We start from the raw sequence: 20,748 nt of genomic DNA on the forward strand, positions 1-20,748 counted from the left end.
GAAAGAAGGATCTCTCCTTTTTAAATATTACTTTGTCATCTGCCTTCTTCCCTACCACATCTTGCTTTTCTAGACTTGTCTTTAGAAGGCAGCTCTGCAGACACGATGGTATGCGTGATGTTTTTATGATCCTGATGCAGCTTTGTGTTAAAAATTCAGTATTCACAGAGAATGTGGAAGAGGGTAGAGAATAGCATGGGTGAAAGTCCTGTAAGCTTAATTGGAATTTTTTATTATTTAATCAAGTTCTCCAAGTAAGACAGGGGATTTAGAGTGATACTTTTCTTCCCAGGTTAACCAATGGGTAATTAAAGGATTCTATCTTTATCACTGAGTCTAGAGTGCAACAAAACCCACCATGTCTTAGGGAAGGAGTTGCTTGTTGGACGCTGTCATTTAATCTCACTATAACAATACTGTCTCCACATTTGGGAGTTATGAATGAATAAAACAAAGCATATTACCAAGGTTAAACTGAATCACTTCACACAAAACTGATTAAATAGGGGAAAAAAAGTGTTTAAGCAGGGAGAGTATCAATTTCTGCTGATGTACCACCAAACTGTTTGACCATGGCAGTGACAGGACCCTGGTGCCAGATGCCCTTCACTGTCAGCCTGGCTGGGAGCCTTGGCCATGGCTCTTGCCCTTTTCTGTGCTCAGGGCCAGAAAACACTGTCTATATATTTATATCCTAACGACTAGGGCCAGTTTTTTCTGTGCAGCTAAAATTCTTGTTACCATTTGAACATATTCTAGAAAATCCTATGCTTCATTGGTATCATTCTGTAATTTACTGATCCCAAATATGGATCAGAATCAGACTTTTGTCGTTATTACTTCATAGAAGCCTTGTTAGACACTATATGTCACCAGGCTTTTAGAATAGTGATAGCGCCACCCTAGTTGTCTTGGTTGAGCCCATACTTCACCAGGCTACTTAAATGCAGGCAGCTAGAACGTGGTTGAAGACAAATGGAAGACATTGCTATAGCAGACTTCCCAGATCTAGTTCACATACGAACCCTGGATCATCCAGTAAAGCTGTTTCAAGAAGTAAAAATTGTCCTATCTGTCATTTATATAGAGCTGGTTGTACTGACTGCAAAGAAAAAACGCTTACCCTTCCCTAAGCAATGAAGTCCTGTACTGTCACAACTACAGACATCACCATTTACTAAGTGATGTACAATAATAATAAGGATAATATCTGAGACCAGCATAATATATATTATCCCTCTCGGATGTTAATATTTTAACTTGCAAATTATATCTCTATATTTTTCTAGTGTCTTATGAAGCTTAACTCCTAAAATTCCTTTTAAATGCATATAGCTTAGAATATGCTGTTCCATTTTTTTCATATAATTTGATCATTTATCAAATTATTTTCTGTATGAAGAAATATTTTTGGTTTGAATATTATCTTCAAATAAAGGATATCTTCCTCAATGAAGTGTTTCAGGTGGTCTAGTTCAAGGCGAACAAATTATTTTTTTTTAAACTATTTGCAGAGTTTTCAGCTTCCACAGACAGAGGAGCATGCACTGCACAGAGGTCTATAGCTCATCTCCCCTCTTCTTTGAAGAGACCTGAGAAAGAAAACCTGACTTCCTCTTCATCTTTCTTTTTTTTTTTTTTTTTTTTTTTTGATGTTCAGACCTTGAAGAATATGTCTTATACACCATTATTGGTTACATTTTCTGATTAGGTTAGATTTTGTATCCACCAAAGGTAAAAAATGCCTTCTCCTTTCATCTCACAGTTCACATCCCTCACCAGGCTCATTATCACTTCTGTTTGCGTCCTTATTTTCTCTCATCCTTCTCCTAACCCATCTGTTGGTGAGCCTGTGAAAACTACGGTCAAGAAGAAAAGTTCCTTCTCTTAGCTTTATTTTGTTTATTCATTTGCCAAAACTCAATCTTACCACCTTGACTTTTTGTAAGAAATAATTTACCTTCTGCGCTCTGGATGAATTCTAGTTTAGGTAGAGAAAATTTGACAGGCAGAAGTAGTTTTCCTCCTGTTTTGCAGAGGAACTTAAACAGTCATCTTCCTCACAGCCCATGACCTTTCCTTGGTCAGGACACAGTTTGTAAGAAGTACATCAGTAGAAAAGGAACCTTAAATCCTCCTTTATGTGGTGTGCACTTACAAAACATGAGAGCTAGTCTCTTCTAATGAGAACTTTACACTGCAAAACAGTCCTTAATTTAGAACAGGATATGATTTATCATCTTCTGAAGTCTTAGTATCAGCTTCTCACTGCACTTTACAAGTACAATAAATATTATTTTAGTTCAATAAAATGGAATTAAGAGCACGCTTATGCTGTAAAAATCTGTAGTTGACTTTTAAAATAATAAAAGCTTTGATAAATTTTAATGAACCAAGGCAAAGGTTCCCCTAAGCAGGCAATATTAAAACAATAATGCATTACGGAACTTCCTGCTTTGGTTCAGTCCCACTATTTGCCATTTTAAATCCACTCTATTTGATACAATTGTTACAATGCAAAATTTAAATTGCCTTACACTCAGAACTTTTAGTATTATTTATTTATTTACATCTTTTATACGTATATAGTCAGACTTTCGGCTTCTGTTCTGTCCTTTTGGACATTTGGCAAAAAAAGTCCCCAACTTTTAATATTTGGCAACATGAAAAATGGTCTTGGCTTTCTAGCATGAGTAAAAAGGAAATGACTGACTCAGAGAGCTAACATATTGCCTGAAATAAAATTACTTGCTAGTTCTGTGGTGGATTTTTATTTGGTTTTTAGTATTGGTGCCCTGACTTGAACTTGTTATAAACAAAAAGGAATTCACCTATGTGTTTTCTCTGGTTTGAACTAAAAGTATCATCACTAAAAGTTCAGATATATTCTAAAGTAAACTAGGAATAATTTCTAAGACATATTACACTACCAATAGTCTCCAAGAATAACATTTTTGGACTAGGTGTAGATTTACAGGATCTGTTCAGTATGAAGGTTTTGCAGTGAAAGAGTTAAGCACTTACTTTTATTCTGTAATGTTCACATGAGAGGAAATATCTATTGCAGCAGTGTTAAATGCAAAAAAGATCAAAACTTAAACTGTGCCAAAGGCCAGTTCCCGCTTTTATGAGGAATGTATTAAAGTCCAAAGATATATATTCCAAGGTGACAGCAATTTTTCACAGGAAACAATTAGTCACCAGAACAAAATTCAATATAGGCAGGCTGGACACAGTGTTCTAATACTGGCAATTAGTATAGGGTATGAAAAGAAGCACAAAACTAAATAACGGTTGGGTCATGCATTCGTCAGTGAAGACATTACAGCTAACAGTCATTTAGCACAAGCATACAACTGGCAGTGCTGAGTCCAATGTAATTTCACAGCCAGAAATAATACCCTGAAATTTACAACTCAAGACAAATCTTCGCTATATTCTCTTCTTCCAATTATCCTACCTTTCCTGCTGCCTCATCACCTTTTCCTGCCCTTTTTCCTCCATCATTATCTCTTTTAAAGCTCTGGAGAACAGACTTTTTTTTCCAGTCTTAGATATAAAACTTCTATATCTTTATCTATTCCAGATTTACATTAATACAGTAATGAATTGATCTAGCTATTTGAGGAAAGTACTCACCCTTTGCTCCCTCTATAGCAAAAACAGTTTACCCATCTAAGCTCTGTGCAAGACACTAAATATATCTTTCTCCTCTGATTTACAAGATCTTATTGCCTGGGAAGGAACCTGAGAGCCCATCAGCTATCTAGAACAGCCTAAGGTTACACGGCCTGGGGTTCATGACCTCAGCTAAATTCCAAAAGTAAGAAACATATGTTGTATCAATAAACATGTCAGTGGCTGTTCTCCAGCACGGAGACCAAATGGCACTGAAAAGTCTGTGCCTGGACTATTAAACTGTCAGCTTCAAAACCAGGGTGGTGGCATACAAGCTGCCTACTGGGAACAATCTGGCTGTGCCTGGGGCTTCTCTGGATGGTGCTCATGCCCCAGCTCACAGCTTGTCTAAGAGTGGATCTAAAACTATTTAGCAGTATGGAAGATTGGGTTCAAGAGTCCAGGAAGAATACCTAGTTTTAAATTACTAGTATAGTCATAGCCAAAGAGATATCAGTTTTTCTTCCCATAAACCAGGCTTAGACCTGGTATAACCAAAGACAGCTAAGAGCATTGCTCACCTTCATTATTCACCAGGAAAACTGAATGTTTGTCAGAACCTTTTGTTTCATTACCTTTTGGGGATCTACCACATACTATTAAAATAGACATCATTACAGCTTCAATTTCCTTTTCAGTAGGAGTCCTTACTGCTAAAGAGGTAGTCAGGCCAGTTGCAAACACCCAAATGCATCCTAACAGGAAACACCACAAGCCCCCTGCTTCCTTCCAAAATATGTAATTTTTCTGTTAGATCATGGACTTTACTCACAGCCTTTCGTGTGGAGTCTCATGAAGCTCAGAAAGCTGGTCATATTAAATATCAGAAAAGAAATTTTCCATCCTCTATAATATATTTTCACTCCACATCAGGTCTACTATGTCAAGGCAAGTTACGCAGTCACACCACCACAGCCGCTAAGCAAAATCACCTAAGAGTGACCGAAACCACGTCCTCTTGTTGCCTGGGGTCTCTGGCAGGCAATTGATGCTCCTTGATTGGTTCTTTTTATCTCCACTCAGCAGTAAAACACTTAGCCAGGTGTTCTTGCTCCCATAAGTCTGTAGGTTTATGCATGTTCCCGACGCCCATCTGAGGAGCAGAGCTGTGCTATGGGGCAGTCCAAGGTGACATTTCTCACAGCCTGTTCTAGAAAGGACACCTTCACAGGGAAAGTGTAATATCCAGTTATGAGTATGTACATGTGTGTATCTTAAACAACCCATCCAGCACTTGAGACTGAACAAATAATTTATTCTCTCCAGAAATTTTTTTCTCTTTTCTAAGTCCCTTTTCTTTTGAAGATTGGGGTATTATGTGAATTCAGAATGGCATGAACATTTTCTCTATGATATGTGTTCTTCACTTGTTCCAGTTTTCACTGGATTTGAAACTCAGTCTTACTCTAGCTGGTAGCAGTGATGTACTTTTGTAGATCTGTCTTATGAAATACATACAGTTTCCATAGACTGGTGAGTAGAAAGAAAAATACTTCAAAATACAGAGCCACTCTGAGAATGCAGCGAACGCTTCTTTATGGCATGTTAAATATATCAAACATATTGTTCTGTCTATACTAGAAAAATGACCTATAAGATGACAAAAGTAAATCTTCATCCTTCTACCCTGCTGCCTTTGAAATTTTTCTGACAATATAAAAAGTATAAAACAGCTTTAAGCAAGACTATTATAAATAAGATCACTTCAGTGTTCCAAAAGTTTTGAGGAATGGTCCAAAATTTTTTTTTCAGAATTTTCTGTTCTACATCAGCAGAGAAACTATTTTGATACATGATTTTTTTTTGCAAAAAACCTCTGCCATTAGTGGTAAGCTCTATTATTATTTTCAGAGCAGGCAGTGGTTCTACTCATGTTTGAAGACAAGTCGTGTAACAATTCTAGCCACATTGGTACATAGGGAGTAACCTGGCTCTTGGCTCAGTCCTAATGCATGTTGTGACAAAGATAGTTAAAATAACGGATGCTTTCAGGAACACTACTTATCTTGCCCAAGGGACACCCAGATATTTGGAGAAGGATAAACATGGATAAAATACTGGATCTTAGAGAAGCACATTGTAGTCTCTAAGGTGGGACCATGTTAGGAGCTGACATTTCTACAGCTCATTCATCTATGCTTGAAAAACACATGACATACAAAAGGTCTGATAAAAAACAGGACTGCTTTTCATTTTAAGAAGGAATCTCTATTATCAGAAATGCCTCTAACAGTGATAAAACTGGCTACAAGGCTCACATATCTTTAAGAATTTATTCAATCTCATCTCTAAAATGAAGGATATAAATCAACCTCAAGCCCTTCCTAAAAAACGCTGTTATCCTCCAAGCTATTATGAGCATTTACAGAAGAATGATTCTTTTCAGTGTCAGATGTTATGAAAGACAGTTCATACTTCAAATAATATGATTTATAAGTTGAGATTGTGAAGCTAAATTTAATAAAGCTCAGAGAAGATGCATGAGCCTCAAAAAGCTTTTTAATATAGATCTTTTGGAGTTGAGATGCTACCCTTATTTTATATTAGATGTTCTGTATTCTTGTGTATGCTGGGGTTACTGATGGATGCCAGCAGAATTACCCGGTACAGAAGGTTTACATTCTTTCCTCTTCCTTTTCTTTCCACAATAATTAAACTGATGACAGATTGATTTCCCATATCTCATTACTTCTTTGTGCAGTTATAATGTATAACTAACTGTCTTTCCAGTCTTCATGTTTGTATCTTCAGTTGCTAACTTTTCTATTTGATGTAATTCCTCAAAGAAAGATTAATGTGCTTGGTTATTATTCCCTTTGGTTCAAGGAATTGTTGGGACATTTACTACTATATCAATTTTATTATATATCTTGAAGATCGAGATGATTATCATTTGAAAATCTGCAGTTCTGGTAAGGGACAGTCCCACAAACTCATGAAAAGGTTGTCATGAGTGGAATTTCCTCCCAATATGCTTTTCAAGATGGATTTAGGATTTGACATTTTGAATTGAAAGAAGTAAGATTTCATCTCAATTCATTCAAAAGCAAGCAAAAAAACAAAAAAAATTCATGACACTGAACTTCTTACAGAAAATGATACTTAGGAAAAAAGTCAAGTATTTTGATAATAAAATTCCGTCATTTTATTATCATGTATATCCCTTCCAGACAAAAGAACAGCAGATCTGATCCAGGCTACCTACCTGTCTTGCTTCTTATAAATGGGGATTAGGGGAGGGAGGAATCAAGGGGAAGGAAGGGACAGTGCAACCAAAATAAATACTTAATTTCCTTTTCAAATCAGTGGAGAAATGTAGGTTTTCCTGAAGATTTTTGAAGTGTCATCCAGACTGGCCCAGCTGGCTAATTACTTTCCACTGAGATTGCAAGGGGCAAATAAAGCAGATTTATTTATATCAAAATAGCTATTTTACTATCATCACATCTTGCATAACAGACAAGTAGTCAACTAATCTAGAAAGAAGGAGACATGAGTCTAGAATCCCCTTAGTATGGGCAGTCACATCTCCAATTTTCCACAGACTATTCACTATAAGCCCACACAGTCTATGTGCAAACACACTTTACTACAGTTCCCCACCCAAAGTCTGTTTTCAGTTTTTATCCAATGACAATATCTAACGTAAAAAAACGTTCACCACTACTCCTCTTAATCTGAGTCCTGTTGTAACTGAATTCCTGACATTCTCTAGGAGGGTTAGCATTTTTTTAGTTAAGTGAACAGAACATCAGTGCCTGTCTACTGATGTGGGGGCTGCAGCAGAGCTCTTGATGGCATACTGGTACTTACCTTCTCCAAATGATTACTTGTGAATATTCTCAGGAACTCAAAGTTGGATACCCTGACTAAGTAGAGAAATGTCAATTAAACTTAAAGGCTGATGAAATTTATGAGCCTTAGTCACCAAAATCTTACCTTAGGCAGGATTTCTGAAAACTGACATGCACCCTTAGAGAGTGTGATAGAGTCTAGAAAAACAGACTAGTCCAAAACAGCCTGGTCAAAAGAAACTCAACATTTACATGAGCTGTAGCTGTGTAATTGCCCATACACCATGATGTAACTATTCCTTGTTAAATTAATATTCCAGTTTGTGAAATAAGATAGAGTTAGTAGTTCCTGTTACAACACATTTGTATATTTACAATGCAATTAACAAAATGAACAGAAAAATGAAAAATGAACTCCAAAAAATGAAACATAAATCTAGCTACAATTACTATACAATAAATGCACTTTCAACAGTTTCCTTCCATTAGTATGCCAGGAACTGACTCAAGAAGAAATCTCATGGATTCCTGCTAATCATCTGATGTAAGTTATAACTACACTGTAAATATATTTGATGCAAATTATTATTGCATCTAAACTGCAAGTAAAAATACATTAAACAGGCTGCTATTTTACCAACAATCAATGAAAATGCTGTTATTTTAGGAGATTATTGCTGGGAACACATCAAATATGTTTAAGGTATATTCCATTTCTATTTGCTGTGTGCCTTTCTTCATGATAGCAAATGAATAAAGAAAATATAGTTTCAATTATTAAAGAAATAATATACAATTAATATCTTCAAGAGCTTCATATAGCTTAGTGTTAATAGAACAGATGTGACTATTATTTGTGGGGGTTTTTTTGTCCTTGCTGCAGTTCCGTAACAGAAGTTATTATCTGAAGACAGTGTATCTTCACACATTTCAATATCTTGAAATTCAGTCAAAAGTTGAGATAGAGTTGAGGTCTGGAACATGTTACTGCCGTTTGCAAGTGTAGATACTCCATAAATATATCAGAAGCTATTTTAAATTAATTTAGGATTGTGCAAGGCTAATTATAGAAACATATTATGGTCCTGGTACAAAGAATGAGTAGGATCTCCTACTCTCATTTAGTTATTCTGGTTATCATAGTAGATGAAACATGCTGGGACACATTTCCACACACTCAGGCCAGCTGGCAGGGAGCAGCTCATGCCTCTGCTAGGAAGTCCTTGCTGCTGCAGGGTGCTGGCCACACCATTATAGGTCTGCGGGACACTGTGAGCCTGGAATTATCCCAGGAGCCATTTGAAAAGGGGCTCACTGACATGGGACAGGAGCATGCCAAGGGTCAATCCAGCTGCATCAGGCAGCACCTTGAATGTTCCTGAATGCCGTTTCACCTACTAGCTTACCTGTACCTTCACAGGTTCATGTTTTGACTCTAAGGAGAACCAAACTATGCTGTTTATGTGGGCATTTCAGGCTGTGAAGCACTGAGATGCTAAGGCAGCAAGGGCTGAATGGTTGCACAAGGAAATTGCATATCTTCACAAGACTAACCCTAAATGTGGGCACTGATTTTAGACCTGGATGTAAGACTTCAGACTATTCTATGTTCTTCTGTCTCGTACCATTGACCTGAAAATTAACCTTAGTGACACGGAGACAGGACTGTTGGCCACTGAGCTGTGTCACAAGCATTAATGCAAGTGATAAATTCCAGGCCACATCCATGGGAGGTGACTTGTCATTTATTACCTGATTTCATGGGTGGGCAGCCCCCCTCTGCGCCTTCCTTTCAAAGGAAATTCTTGTCATTCTACCTAATAATCAACCCAGATAGACTGGTCAACTATAACTACTGCTAGAGACGTTGAATGTAGAACATTGTTAGTGCACTGGAGCATCTTGAATAGTATGATTTTTTGCCTGAAAAGTTTTGTTAATTCTAGAGTACTAAGTTTCTCTTTAATTTTCTACATTTCTCATATACACATATACTATAACATTTGAGTCTTGTGACAGTATCTCAGAAGCATGAGAAGAATAAATTAATTATTTACAATAAAAATCATCATCATACCCAACACATTCTAAGGTATTGCTTATTTCAGGTTTAATCTTTGGCAAGAAAAAAGAAAATAAGAAAGAATATTTATTAGCTGATTATAATTCAGTAATTGGAAACTAGTACACTTTTTGTTTCACAATAAATATTTGATCTTTAATCCCTCACCACTGTTATGTTTACTGAAATATCTTGTAGACCACATTAATCTATGACTGTTTCTGCACAGTGTCTAGTTACACAGTGGAAATCTTTGCCACATCTTGATAAAGAACAAAAGTTTGTGTGAGTTCAAAAGAGATTAGACAAATGCATGAAAGAAAAATCCACAGGCTCTTAAGCACAGAGATACCACATCTTTGGTGAAGAAATCTGCATAGTACAGGTTGCTGTAACCTTGGAAAATATACTGGGAAAGTTTTATATTACAGTCACAATGTTTATATATTATTCTCCAAGCCCCCAAGAGGATATTAGGTTAGCTCGAATATGATCATTCATGTCGAGTGTAGAGCACTTGAGACACATATATATTAGGTCCTTTTTGAACAAATTTTGGGATCAAATGCTTTGCTGGTATAAGTGAATGCAGTTATACTAAAGCTGTGTTCACTCAAGACAGAACATATTTTAAATAATATACATAAATAAAAAGGTGCTAAGCTGACAGCAAGAAATTTTTCACCTGTACAGGTCAAGAGTGAGCTAAAGGATGGGCAAAAGACTTCAGGTTAGGCACTGACCTCTAGTAAGACTGCTAAAACTCACAAAACAGAAGATCTGTTTGCACTGTGACCATCTGCAACCAATCAAGTTATTAATGAAATTAATATTTTCTGTATCGTAATGGTTTATGTCTCCTTTTTTTTTAATTATATAGGTCATTTTCAGATAAGGGAAGATAAGTTTACATCCCATTACTACTATCACTACATAAAATCCTGCAAATATTTTAATTTGAGGGTGTAATTGAAGCTATTCTTTACTTGACCAACATTTTCTCACATTCATATGTGACTGAGGCATTCAGTGGCTAGCACAGGGAAGATAAGAGAAATTCCGGGTGACAAAAAGATGTTTTTCTGTTGTTCTATGCCAGCTATTTTTTTAAGAGTAATTGATTTTTGAGAATCAATTAAAAGTTTTATTTGAATGATTTGTCTTGATATTCCACAGCCTTATAACAGTTATTTAGTCCAGGTATTGTCAAAAATAAATCATGAAGCTGGACAGAACAACACATTTCCATACACTGCTGTAACAATCTGGAGAGAAACCAAACCAGAAATGATAAGGTGAATGTGATGTTTAAATATTCCAATGCAAAAGGACATATTTAAAATATTCACGAAAAATAAAACCATCTGAAAAACCTAAATACCTTAAAAAAAAAAGAGGTCAGCAAAACTTTTTCATACTCCAGCTTTCCACCCTTTCATATCCTGAATGGATTCAGCAAAAAGAAGAAAACAAGAGATCCATAATAGAATTTTAGAGGTTGGCTTACCATAGATTGACTAGGAAGGGATGCTCCAGGCCTTGCATTATCTGTAGCTCCCGAAAAACATTTCGAACTTCATCTCTCTCAATACACTTCTGTTTATTCATATATTTCATTGCATACATTTTCTTGGTGTCTCTCTTCTGTACAATGCACACCTAATTGATAGCAAAGTAAAAGACAAAGTTTGACACCTACAGAGAGGAAACTCAGATGTGACTTTGAAAAAAAAAAAAAAAAGAGGAGCCTTTTATGGTATTTCAGTAATCCAGATCTGGATACTACATCCTACAAACAGCTTCAGAAAGTCCATATCACAGCTATGCAGGGTTCCTTGTAATAGATTGTAATAAACAAATTGAGAAAAGAACATGCCAGCCCTGAATAAGAAGAAATGGGCACCCAGAAAAGCGGCATAACTTTCAGAAGTTACACAGTAAAACTGGGAGAAATACACTATAATCGCTTGAATCACAGGCTATTTCATTAGTCACAGAAATTACTGCCTCCTGTGTAAGAAAATGCACAGTCATTGTCCTCATTCCCACAAGTTAATACACACGTCTTGATTACTGCAACATAAACACAGCCTACGTTCACAAGGCTCGGTATTTCATCTAAATACCAGAATTATGCTTCCTTAATTATTGCTGAAAAGAAAATCAATTCTCATAGAGAGATTCATCATAATATTTCTGAAGTCACAAGAAATCATTACAATGATTTAGTCTCTGGCAGTATATTTCTTTTCTTTATCTTTGTTTTATTTTTTTTTGACAAAAATCAAATAATTTTGTAAATGCAGGAAGAAAACCCTGCATGTAAGGCCTGGGCTGTTTTTCATCACGGTAGTTTACCTTTTGAATGAAGCTGAAGAGTATCACCAGCATCCCATCAAAGACCCACCATTTTAAATAGGATTTCTGGCAACACAGAAATATAAGATTGTTCTGTGTCTCATTCCCAAAACTGGTGTAAATCTCATCTTCATAACAGCCCTGTTTATACACACAGAGCAAAATTATATCCTCAACAGACTTTCGCTCTGAAGGGTTTTTCCTGTTCATTAATGAGGACTTTTTAAAGTGACACTCCTAGTGTGTTTTCACTGCCAAGAGTATATTAGCTTTTTTCCTCCTTGGGCTGTTAAGGAAATTCTAATTGTTGGTGATGCCCTTAAGATAACTCAAGGTTCAAACTTATATGGAAAGAACCCAAGCTGTGGAACAATGGGGAACTGGGTTTAGCCTTTTGGGGGAAGAAGAGGTAGCAGGTGGGTTGAACTAGAAGAATGGAAATTAATTGTTCAAGCTTCCACAGGTTCTTCAAAAGTGTAAGCAGAATTTGCAGGGGCAGTTCCTGACATCCACTCTGAGATTGTGCAGACACTCCAGTTTAGTGAATCACATTATAAAGTACAGTGTTTATGGATTTTGGCTCAGAACCTAAGTCCAGAAGTTCATTCACCTACATGAATTTACAGCATGATTTTCATGTGAAACTTGGCCAAGACTGAGGTGTTTGCAGCCGTCTCTTATTCTGTTACATAAAAAGCCTCCCTTTTGAGGCATTGACTAGTGAGACTGCTGAGAGAATGGGGTTTTACTCAGCAGAGTTACAGGTTTGACCAATGCAGCAAACTGGGATCATATAGAGCATCTAAATGTGTAATGTAAACAGGTTTTGAAACACTGCAGTGACTCCAGAAGGCACTCACTTCTCTTACCTGTCAGTAAAGACAAGGGTATTCAGCACAGTAGAAGCAGACCTTCTGTTGTTAGTAGAAGCTTGCCTAGTGCACAGCTTTAAAGCAGAATGGTAGTAAATATTTGCTAGTAATGTATACCTACACACATCTTTTAACATGGTTTCAAAATCAATAGGATTTTAACAAATACACTAAAGTTACTTCCTACTAAAAATCAGGAAATACAAGCTGCACCAACATGGATGTTATTGTGAAAAACATCTGACATTGGTATGACAACACTCAACCATAGAGGAGATCCTCGCTGGCATTTCTACCTGCTGGCTGTTACCTCTTCATCTGAGCAGTCAATGGGCTGAAACTCTTCCACTACTGCAGGAAAGAAAGGAAAAGCCCTCAAGCTCTCTTCAAATGTTCAGTCTTAATGGGAAATATTTCAACCGTTCTTTTTTACTTATGGTTTAAATTCTTTCCAAAGGAGTAATTTTAAAATAGGGACAAACAGGTGCTCTGGCACCTCAACAAACAACTTCCGTGATGACTCATTATTGTGGAAGTCTGTGCAGAATTGCCTTATTTACACATATCAGCATGGAAGCCTGTCATGCTCACATTATTAAAGCATCTTTCAATTTTTCTGTGAATATCATTTACCAAAGCCCAGACAATGCACTGCTCAAACTGGTATCACTGCTTCAGCAGTCTCTGTAGATGATGCCTCAAACCAAATATAAGTGTCACAAATTTAACCATGAACCATCTCTAGAGGGATGGCTTCTCTTCTAAAGTCCCCTTAAAGAGACTGTAGATGACTAGCTTGGATGTAGGCATCTGTGTTGTACATGTTTAAAGGTAGGCAATATGAATCCCCATTCATTTTCTTTGGAGTTATATGGTGCTTATTTTTTAAAGTCTCTTGAGAAAATATTCCCCTTCTAAAAATGTTTTTTTCTACATGTCTTAGCTGTTAGCACAGGATTGTATCTTTTTTATATCTAGGAGAAGGTAACAATGAGTTGCCTTCAAAAATATCAGGTTAAAAGAAATTTGATCAGAGTATGACTTGGAGCAACTTTCCCTCAGATCCAGAGGAAGAAAACGAATAGATTATTACTGCAGGGCTAAACTTTATTTTTCCGGAGCAAAATACGCTGTGGTCTACTTCTAAACTACCTTCTTCCATTTACTCTGATTTCACATGCAAAAAATAGAGCACCTACAGATGGAGTTTGGTCTGCAGATTAAGAGGTCACACAGCCACTAGGACTGCTATGGGCTATTGCAGAGCTAAGTGAAGCGAGAGTTATGCTGAGTAAAACTGGGGCAGAATTTCTTAATTGTTTGCTGCAGAAAGCTGCATAATGCTGTGTTGGCTGAGCAGCCATACATTGCTTCAGAGAAGCTCTTCCCAGAGCAAAAGATGGGGTGGCTGAAAAAATTTGACTTCCCCTGTTTCCCACTAACTTCAAAAGACTTCTGGCTCCCATGTGATTGGTCAGGAAAGAACAGCAGGGAGCAGATATACTTAGTCTCAATAAAGTCATTTTGGTCTGAGTTTGGTACATGAATGCTTAGACTACTCAAACTATCATGATACGGTTTCATGACAGGTCACAAAAAAGGAGAGATACAAAACTGCAGTCAGAGAAAGCTCCTCTGTGCAAGGTCACTGTTAGGTGGAGAGCTGGCAGCTGGAGTACACACTTCATCCGTGCTCCTGTATCGTAATATTATGCATCTTAGGTCAGTAGATCAGACGAGGCAGCTATAGTTGCCATGAGTAATCACAGCCCAGAAGACGGGCTGTGGCACTGCATGGGCAGAAGATGCTCACCTAGATGTAGGGGACTACAAGACAGATGTCAGCTTTATGTTCCATAGTCAGTGGGGGAACTGACAGATCTGCTATGAAGCATGTGCCTGAAATACTGCTGCCTTGTCTGTTCTTATCCACATACTCTGAAAAACTGATGTTCATAGTCTCAGCCTACAAGCAGAGCTGGAAAGATTTACGCAAAGAGGCTGGAGTATAGATTTCATAAGTTTGGCTTTACACTGCCAGTGAATTTCCTTGAAATAGGGAGATTCATTCCTAGATTCCCCAAGCAAACCATGACAGCTGGAGCAGGGACCAAGCATCTGTTTAGTAGCCTTTCATATTAACTCAAGCTAAAAAAATAGGTGGTTATACTGTCAAACAATATTCTGCAGTTGTGAGTTATGTTGTTTTTAGGATAGCAACATATTTTTTTCTGAAATACTTTGCATATTATTTAGTAAAGTACCCTCAATCAGTGCAGACGTGATTCTGGGCTCCCATCTGTTTTACACCAAAGTAACTTCAATTAGTTCAGCAGAGGCAGTCACTGTTTTATACAGCCAAATTAATCAGAATTAAGTCTGTGTCTCAGCAAGTTAGACAAACAGGAGAAAGAGTTTGCACATTGAAATAATAATTTGAATTTAATTTAAGGAGGTCAGATTGTTCAATATACCTGCTCCCATGAACAGAGAACTCAAAGAAAATTGGTACTATAATATCCTTGAAAACTAGTTGTTGCACCTGAATACAAATTATTTTGCAGCATTAAATCTGTAATTATATGGTTACTGTTGTGGTAAAGAACAATGACAATTCTTGTATTTCACTCCTAGCCAGTTTTGTACTTACTGGATGATCTTCAAATACATAATTTTTTGCAATATTTTGTTTGGTAAGAATTATAGCTCTAGATATAACAAAATGGAAAAATTTACCCAGATTAAACATCAGAGAGCATTTTTAAGGTATCACATGGCAAAAGAAATAGCTACTTAGGCCAGTGTTCAGCATTTTTTTGTTTGAATATTTTAAGTTGTCTACTTCTGAATTGACGTAGAAGGCAAATATTTTCTATATGAATAAAACCTGTTTGGATTAAATTTCTGACTTGGTCCACGTCGAATGTATTTGGAAATAGCAATAGCTGAAACATGCCAAGCATAACTAGCCTAAAGTTCTTCTGGAAAAAGAATTGTTACATATGAAGACACCAAAGCTTAAGAGCTACCTTCATCTTCCTAGCAAAGCAAGGTCACTGAAGCCAGCAAGGCTACTTTTAGAGGAGTGCCACATACCTTGCTTGGGTACCACTATCACCCTCGTAGCAGCTTACAGGTCTGTACCAGCATCTGTATGTACAGATATGTACACCAGGTATGTATACATGTGCCCAGGAGGGGGGGCAAGTATTCATCAAGTGGTCCCACACCATTCTGCCATAGCTTGCATGTCACTTGGCTTGAACAAAAAACCCACTTATACAGAAGCTGTGGCTGCAATGGTCATACACAGGCTCAGAGCTCACCTTCTTCATCTGCCCCTTACCAGGGTGCAACCTGAGCTCTCAAAGGACACCTTTGAAGCAAGCCTGGTTGTTGCCAGAATCAAGAGCATGCTCCTTGTTTCTCTTCTCTCCACACCCATTTTCTGCCTTCCTCACAAACGCTATGATGTATCTTCACTTTTTCTGGGGAAGATGCTACAGTGTGTACAAGCCTGCACCTCCTCTTAACATGTCCCTCAGAAACCACCTGTACTGAGGCAGCATCTTAAAACAGGTGGCCACTTCTCAGAAAAAAGTTCTTGAGATACAAAGTATTTGATACCAAATGGCCTAGGAATACCTGCAACAGCAAATGTTGCTACTGTGAATAGAAAATGACAAAGGAAAAGGCAGGGAGCTGCTTTCTGAAGCCAGCTGGGAGGGACAGAGAGAAGCTGCTGAAGCAGCCAGCCCCAGTGGAGGAGGTGAGGTGCTGAGGATCACCTTGAGCTCTGTGCACAGGAGCAAACTGAGCTGCATGGAGTCTCTGCCACATCAGATACCTCCTGCAGCAATATCCTGCAGAGGCCTAAGGTTGCTGTAGCAACCAGAGTAATTTAAGAAATATTGAGAGAGGGAGAGAGCGCGCGCACAAGTGTACCAACAGCAATAAAATAAAAAAGTAGAGCATGTCTTAAAACAACCTATCACTCTCAGAAAACAGAAAAGGCCACAGAGCAGCCGTAAAGGAAGAAGGCAGTTTAAGGAAGGCATGATACTGAACACGGTGTTACATGTCGCAGAATGCTAGACCACAAGAGACCCCAAACAGTAAAGAGCAAATCAACAGAGATTAGAGGTCTTGCATCATTTGTTGACATTTTCTGCTGCCAGGTACTTCCAGGACAGTAATAGGAAAAGTTGCCAGCAATGAGGCTTCTAAGTTAACGATAAAAGCAAGACTGACTCACAGAGACAGACACTTGAAACAATGTCTGATTTACCATGTTGTGCTTTTGGCTATGGTATAATAGGTCATTTTAAAATGTTTTTTTTTTTTCTTTCCCATCTCTTGTAGGAAAAACAAGGTGATTCATCAGAAGCTTCCATTCATTCAGGAAAAATAAACCTGTTACACCAAGGTTTCTTCAGTTACATTTGACAGCTGCAAAATAAGGATTTAAGTTTAGAGGGGACTTATGCATGAGTCCTTTCTTGCATTAAACATGCTCTCTCAGGGTTGTGTAACCCTATTCTCACCCATACATATACCCAAAGTGGGTTCACAAGAACACTGCAGCCACATGAACCTGTAAGAAAATTAGATGATTCTAGAAATATCATAGAAACATTCAGCAGTTTCCTGAATGCAATGGAGAATAGTGGATCAAATATCAACCAACAAGCCTTCAAAAAGCACTTAGGATTGTTTTATTTTCTTGCATGATGTGGAAGGGTGAGGGAGCCTTTGAAAGGGCAGAGACAGTAGAGGTGTGAATAGGGAAGCTTTGAAAAAAGAGAGGTGAAAGTGATCTTTGTGATAATCAGAATGATTTGGATATATCTTTCCTGCTCATCCTGCACCTAACTTGCACTCCTGGACCTCTTCTTAGTTTGACATGATTTTCCATCACTGTATTGTGATAATAAACTATCACAGATCTCCAGCTGCCCCGATTTTTGATCTTGAATCATTTTGTAGTAGTAACATATTCTTCTATTAGCTTCAAAGAGGATTTATCTTGGAAACTACTGAACTAAATGAGGACCATGCCATAAAGGATCATGCCATCCTGCAAGAAGTATTTTCAGCCTCTGTAAAATGAAAGTAATTTTTCTACATGGAAGGCCAAGAGCCAGCAAAATCCTGTGTGTGTTCTTCATGCATAACTACAGAAGTAGCTCACCAGCACTCGGCTGGCATATACTCAAGATTCACTGAAATCAAGATCTAGATAGCTATTGCCCGATCAGTTACTGAAGTTATATTTCACCTTCAAATGGATTCCTGTGAGTAACGGTTTCTAATATTTTTATAATATGATTTTCTCTAACTGCATGGTCTTGTATTTGCCCATATTAAAATTTAAAACCTTGTTATAGTCTTTATTATAGGAAAGAAAGGTTGTCTACTCTTGCATAAACAAACCATTAATCTTCTCTGTTTCATCAAAAGCCTGTTGAATTGAACAAACATTTACTCAATGATCTTAATTACAGTGTGTGCCAGTTTATTCAGTCCCAAGTGTATTGAATCTATGTAAAATGCCTTTAAAATACTGCAATTATTTTAAAGACACAAATAAGTCCAGAGATTTAAGAAAAAAATAACTAGAGTAGACTGTCTAAAAAAGTAGTCTGCTCCCACTTCATTCTTTCTTTTTGTGTTAGGGACTGATTTTTAAATTCTGCTAATCCCCACTGAGGAGACTTAATTATTATTATAATTTTTACTCAAATTTAGTGAATGTATTATAACAGAAATAATTTAATGGTCAGTCATTTCATAGTGATGATCAGATATCTTTAAGAAGTCAAAGGCTACAAAACCTGTGTTCCTTTACCCTAGTCAGGTGACACCAGAAATACACAAAGGAATTCTCTATTAGATTTTTAACTGTTAAAAATAAATTGATTCTTACCTTTCCAAAACTCCCTTTCCCAATAGCCCGCAATATTTGAAAGTGGTCAAAGTTAACTGCAAAATAAAGGAGAGAAGAAAAGTAAAATAGTTTGTAGAGTGCTAAGTCATTTCAGATAAGAAAAGAAATGACGGTGTTTCCAACTAATGCCATTTTACCATGTAGTATTTACTTTTTCTCTTAAAACACTAAACATATTTAACAGCTAGCAAAGAGGAATTTTGCTTTAAATTATGCTCCATTCATTTTATTCATCAACTCATCTTGGACCAATGCTTCCATTGCCCTGTATCTCCAAAAAGAAACATATCTCTGTCTTAAGTAACAAGACAGTAAGTCAGCATTATGCAGCCATTAACAGAAACTGCTCAGCATCTTCCAGAAAGATTAAGATCTATTGAAAGAAACTGAATAATTCAGGTAAGTAATACCTTAAGATATGTAGTAATATAAAGATAGTATTGATACAGTAATCACTCTGCAGGATAATTCCCATATTCTGTTACAGTGATGGAAGCTTGTCCCATGATGAACTAGCAGGATCAGCCCCTCAGAACTTCGCCATCTTAATACAATACATAATTGTAAGACTATTTCATAGATGTAACATAAGTTCCTTTTGGGAGATTTCATTTTAGCTTGGCAGTAGAATGGATTTACTCCCACTTCATGAAAATCTGACAGCACAGTCTGCCCTAGACGTTGAAGTGGTTTGCTGTGAAGGTGAGGGAGAGATTTCATTTCACAGAAATGCTATTGTTGGTGGTGTTGCATGAGACTGAATACAGCATGACCTTCAAATCTCTGGTTCATTGGTAGGTCTAGTGGTTTAAAAAAATCCAACAACATCCTGAACAAAATTGATATGAAGCCACCGAAACACAACCATGACAATCTGTGATACAGTTTTTACAATCACTTGTCAGAAAAGAATCACACTTAAAACTAAACTCAGTGAATCAGAGTTGACACAGTTCAGTGCAACTTAACAGGTTTTTTTTTTAAATTAAAACTTTCTTATGTTCCTGACTTTGGTCATGTATCATCATCACCTGTTATTGCTGTAACAGGAATCGGCAAAATTATGGAGACAGACTGTCACTGAGAAAATGTGGTAACGTGAACAAATGCAACAAAAATGTGACTGGCATCATGATGAAGAAGAAAATCCTACAAAACTAATAGTACTTTATATATTTGTCAAAACAGTTGTATCAGCTCAAGCTAAGCATTGAGTAGGAAGTTACAAGGTTAATATCAAGCCACTGAAAAGGGCTAAAATTTTATTTTCCCTCTTGCAGTAGTTTGTTATTAATACCACTTAGAATATATTTAAGCATTTGTTTATTTATGGTTGCTTACATTGTCTTCAAGGAAACATGGTTGCTCCTTTCATTATTGCAGCTATAGCAACCACCTTCCTGGTAATTGCTGGAAACCAAATCAAATCCAGAGCTGACAGTGCTGAAAGCAGCAGGCTCTAGTCTTTAGCAAACAAAGATGGTAATTGTGAATATAGCAGTTAAAGAATTTGGATATGAAAATGCATAACCTTGCAAAGGATATATAAAGTACTTGGAAATTGGAAAAGAAATTTTATGCTGAATCATACAACAATTAGGGTTACCCAGATGTTTGAGAAGCAAATTGTCTGTTAATGACCTGCATCTGGGGTCTCTGCTGACAGTTTTTACCAGTGGGGCACTGTTTTGCAGTTCCTGCTGGTCAATACTGGTCTGATGGACAAGACAGTTTATCAAAACCACCTTCCATGTAGACTTACATCAATTTAAATCTTGTTTCTACAAGTCATCCCTCCCAAGCACGTGCCCCTGCATGGAAGATTTCAGAGCATAATGACTGAGATCAAGTTGATCCTTAATTTAGGTAGGAATTCAAACACAGCATTGAAAATGTTCAAAACAGTATGTTAATCTCATTAACTTCTTTCCCAGGGAAAATTGAGTGATTTTTCCCTCCAGCATGCTAGTGTTGTCTATGTCACTCCTCTGCTTTCAAATCTTCTGATACTTCCTTTTCATTTTCCCAATTTTTAAC

At 37.1% G+C, this 20,748-nt stretch overlaps 1 protein-coding gene across 1 annotated transcript in view; it reads right to left on the reverse strand.

Annotated features, from left to right (window-relative positions):
• The window catches only part of STK32B (serine/threonine kinase 32B), a 177,295-nt gene that overhangs the window by 128,776 nt on the left and 27,771 nt on the right, over positions 1-20,748 (reverse strand). Inside the window, exons 2-3 of the mRNA XM_026846779.1 lie at positions 18,691-18,746; positions 11,042-11,193 (exon numbers count right to left, since the gene is read on the reverse strand). Coding sequence (XP_026702580.1) covers positions 11,042-11,193; positions 18,691-18,746 — 208 coding nt within the window. The remainder of the gene's footprint in view (positions 1-11,041; positions 11,194-18,690; positions 18,747-20,748) is intronic.

This window comes from Athene cunicularia, assembly GCF_003259725.1.
Source record: "Athene cunicularia isolate RWA chromosome 4 unlocalized genomic scaffold, athCun1 chr4_part1, whole genome shotgun sequence".
Lineage (NCBI taxonomy): Eukaryota > Metazoa > Chordata > Aves > Strigiformes > Strigidae > Athene > Athene cunicularia.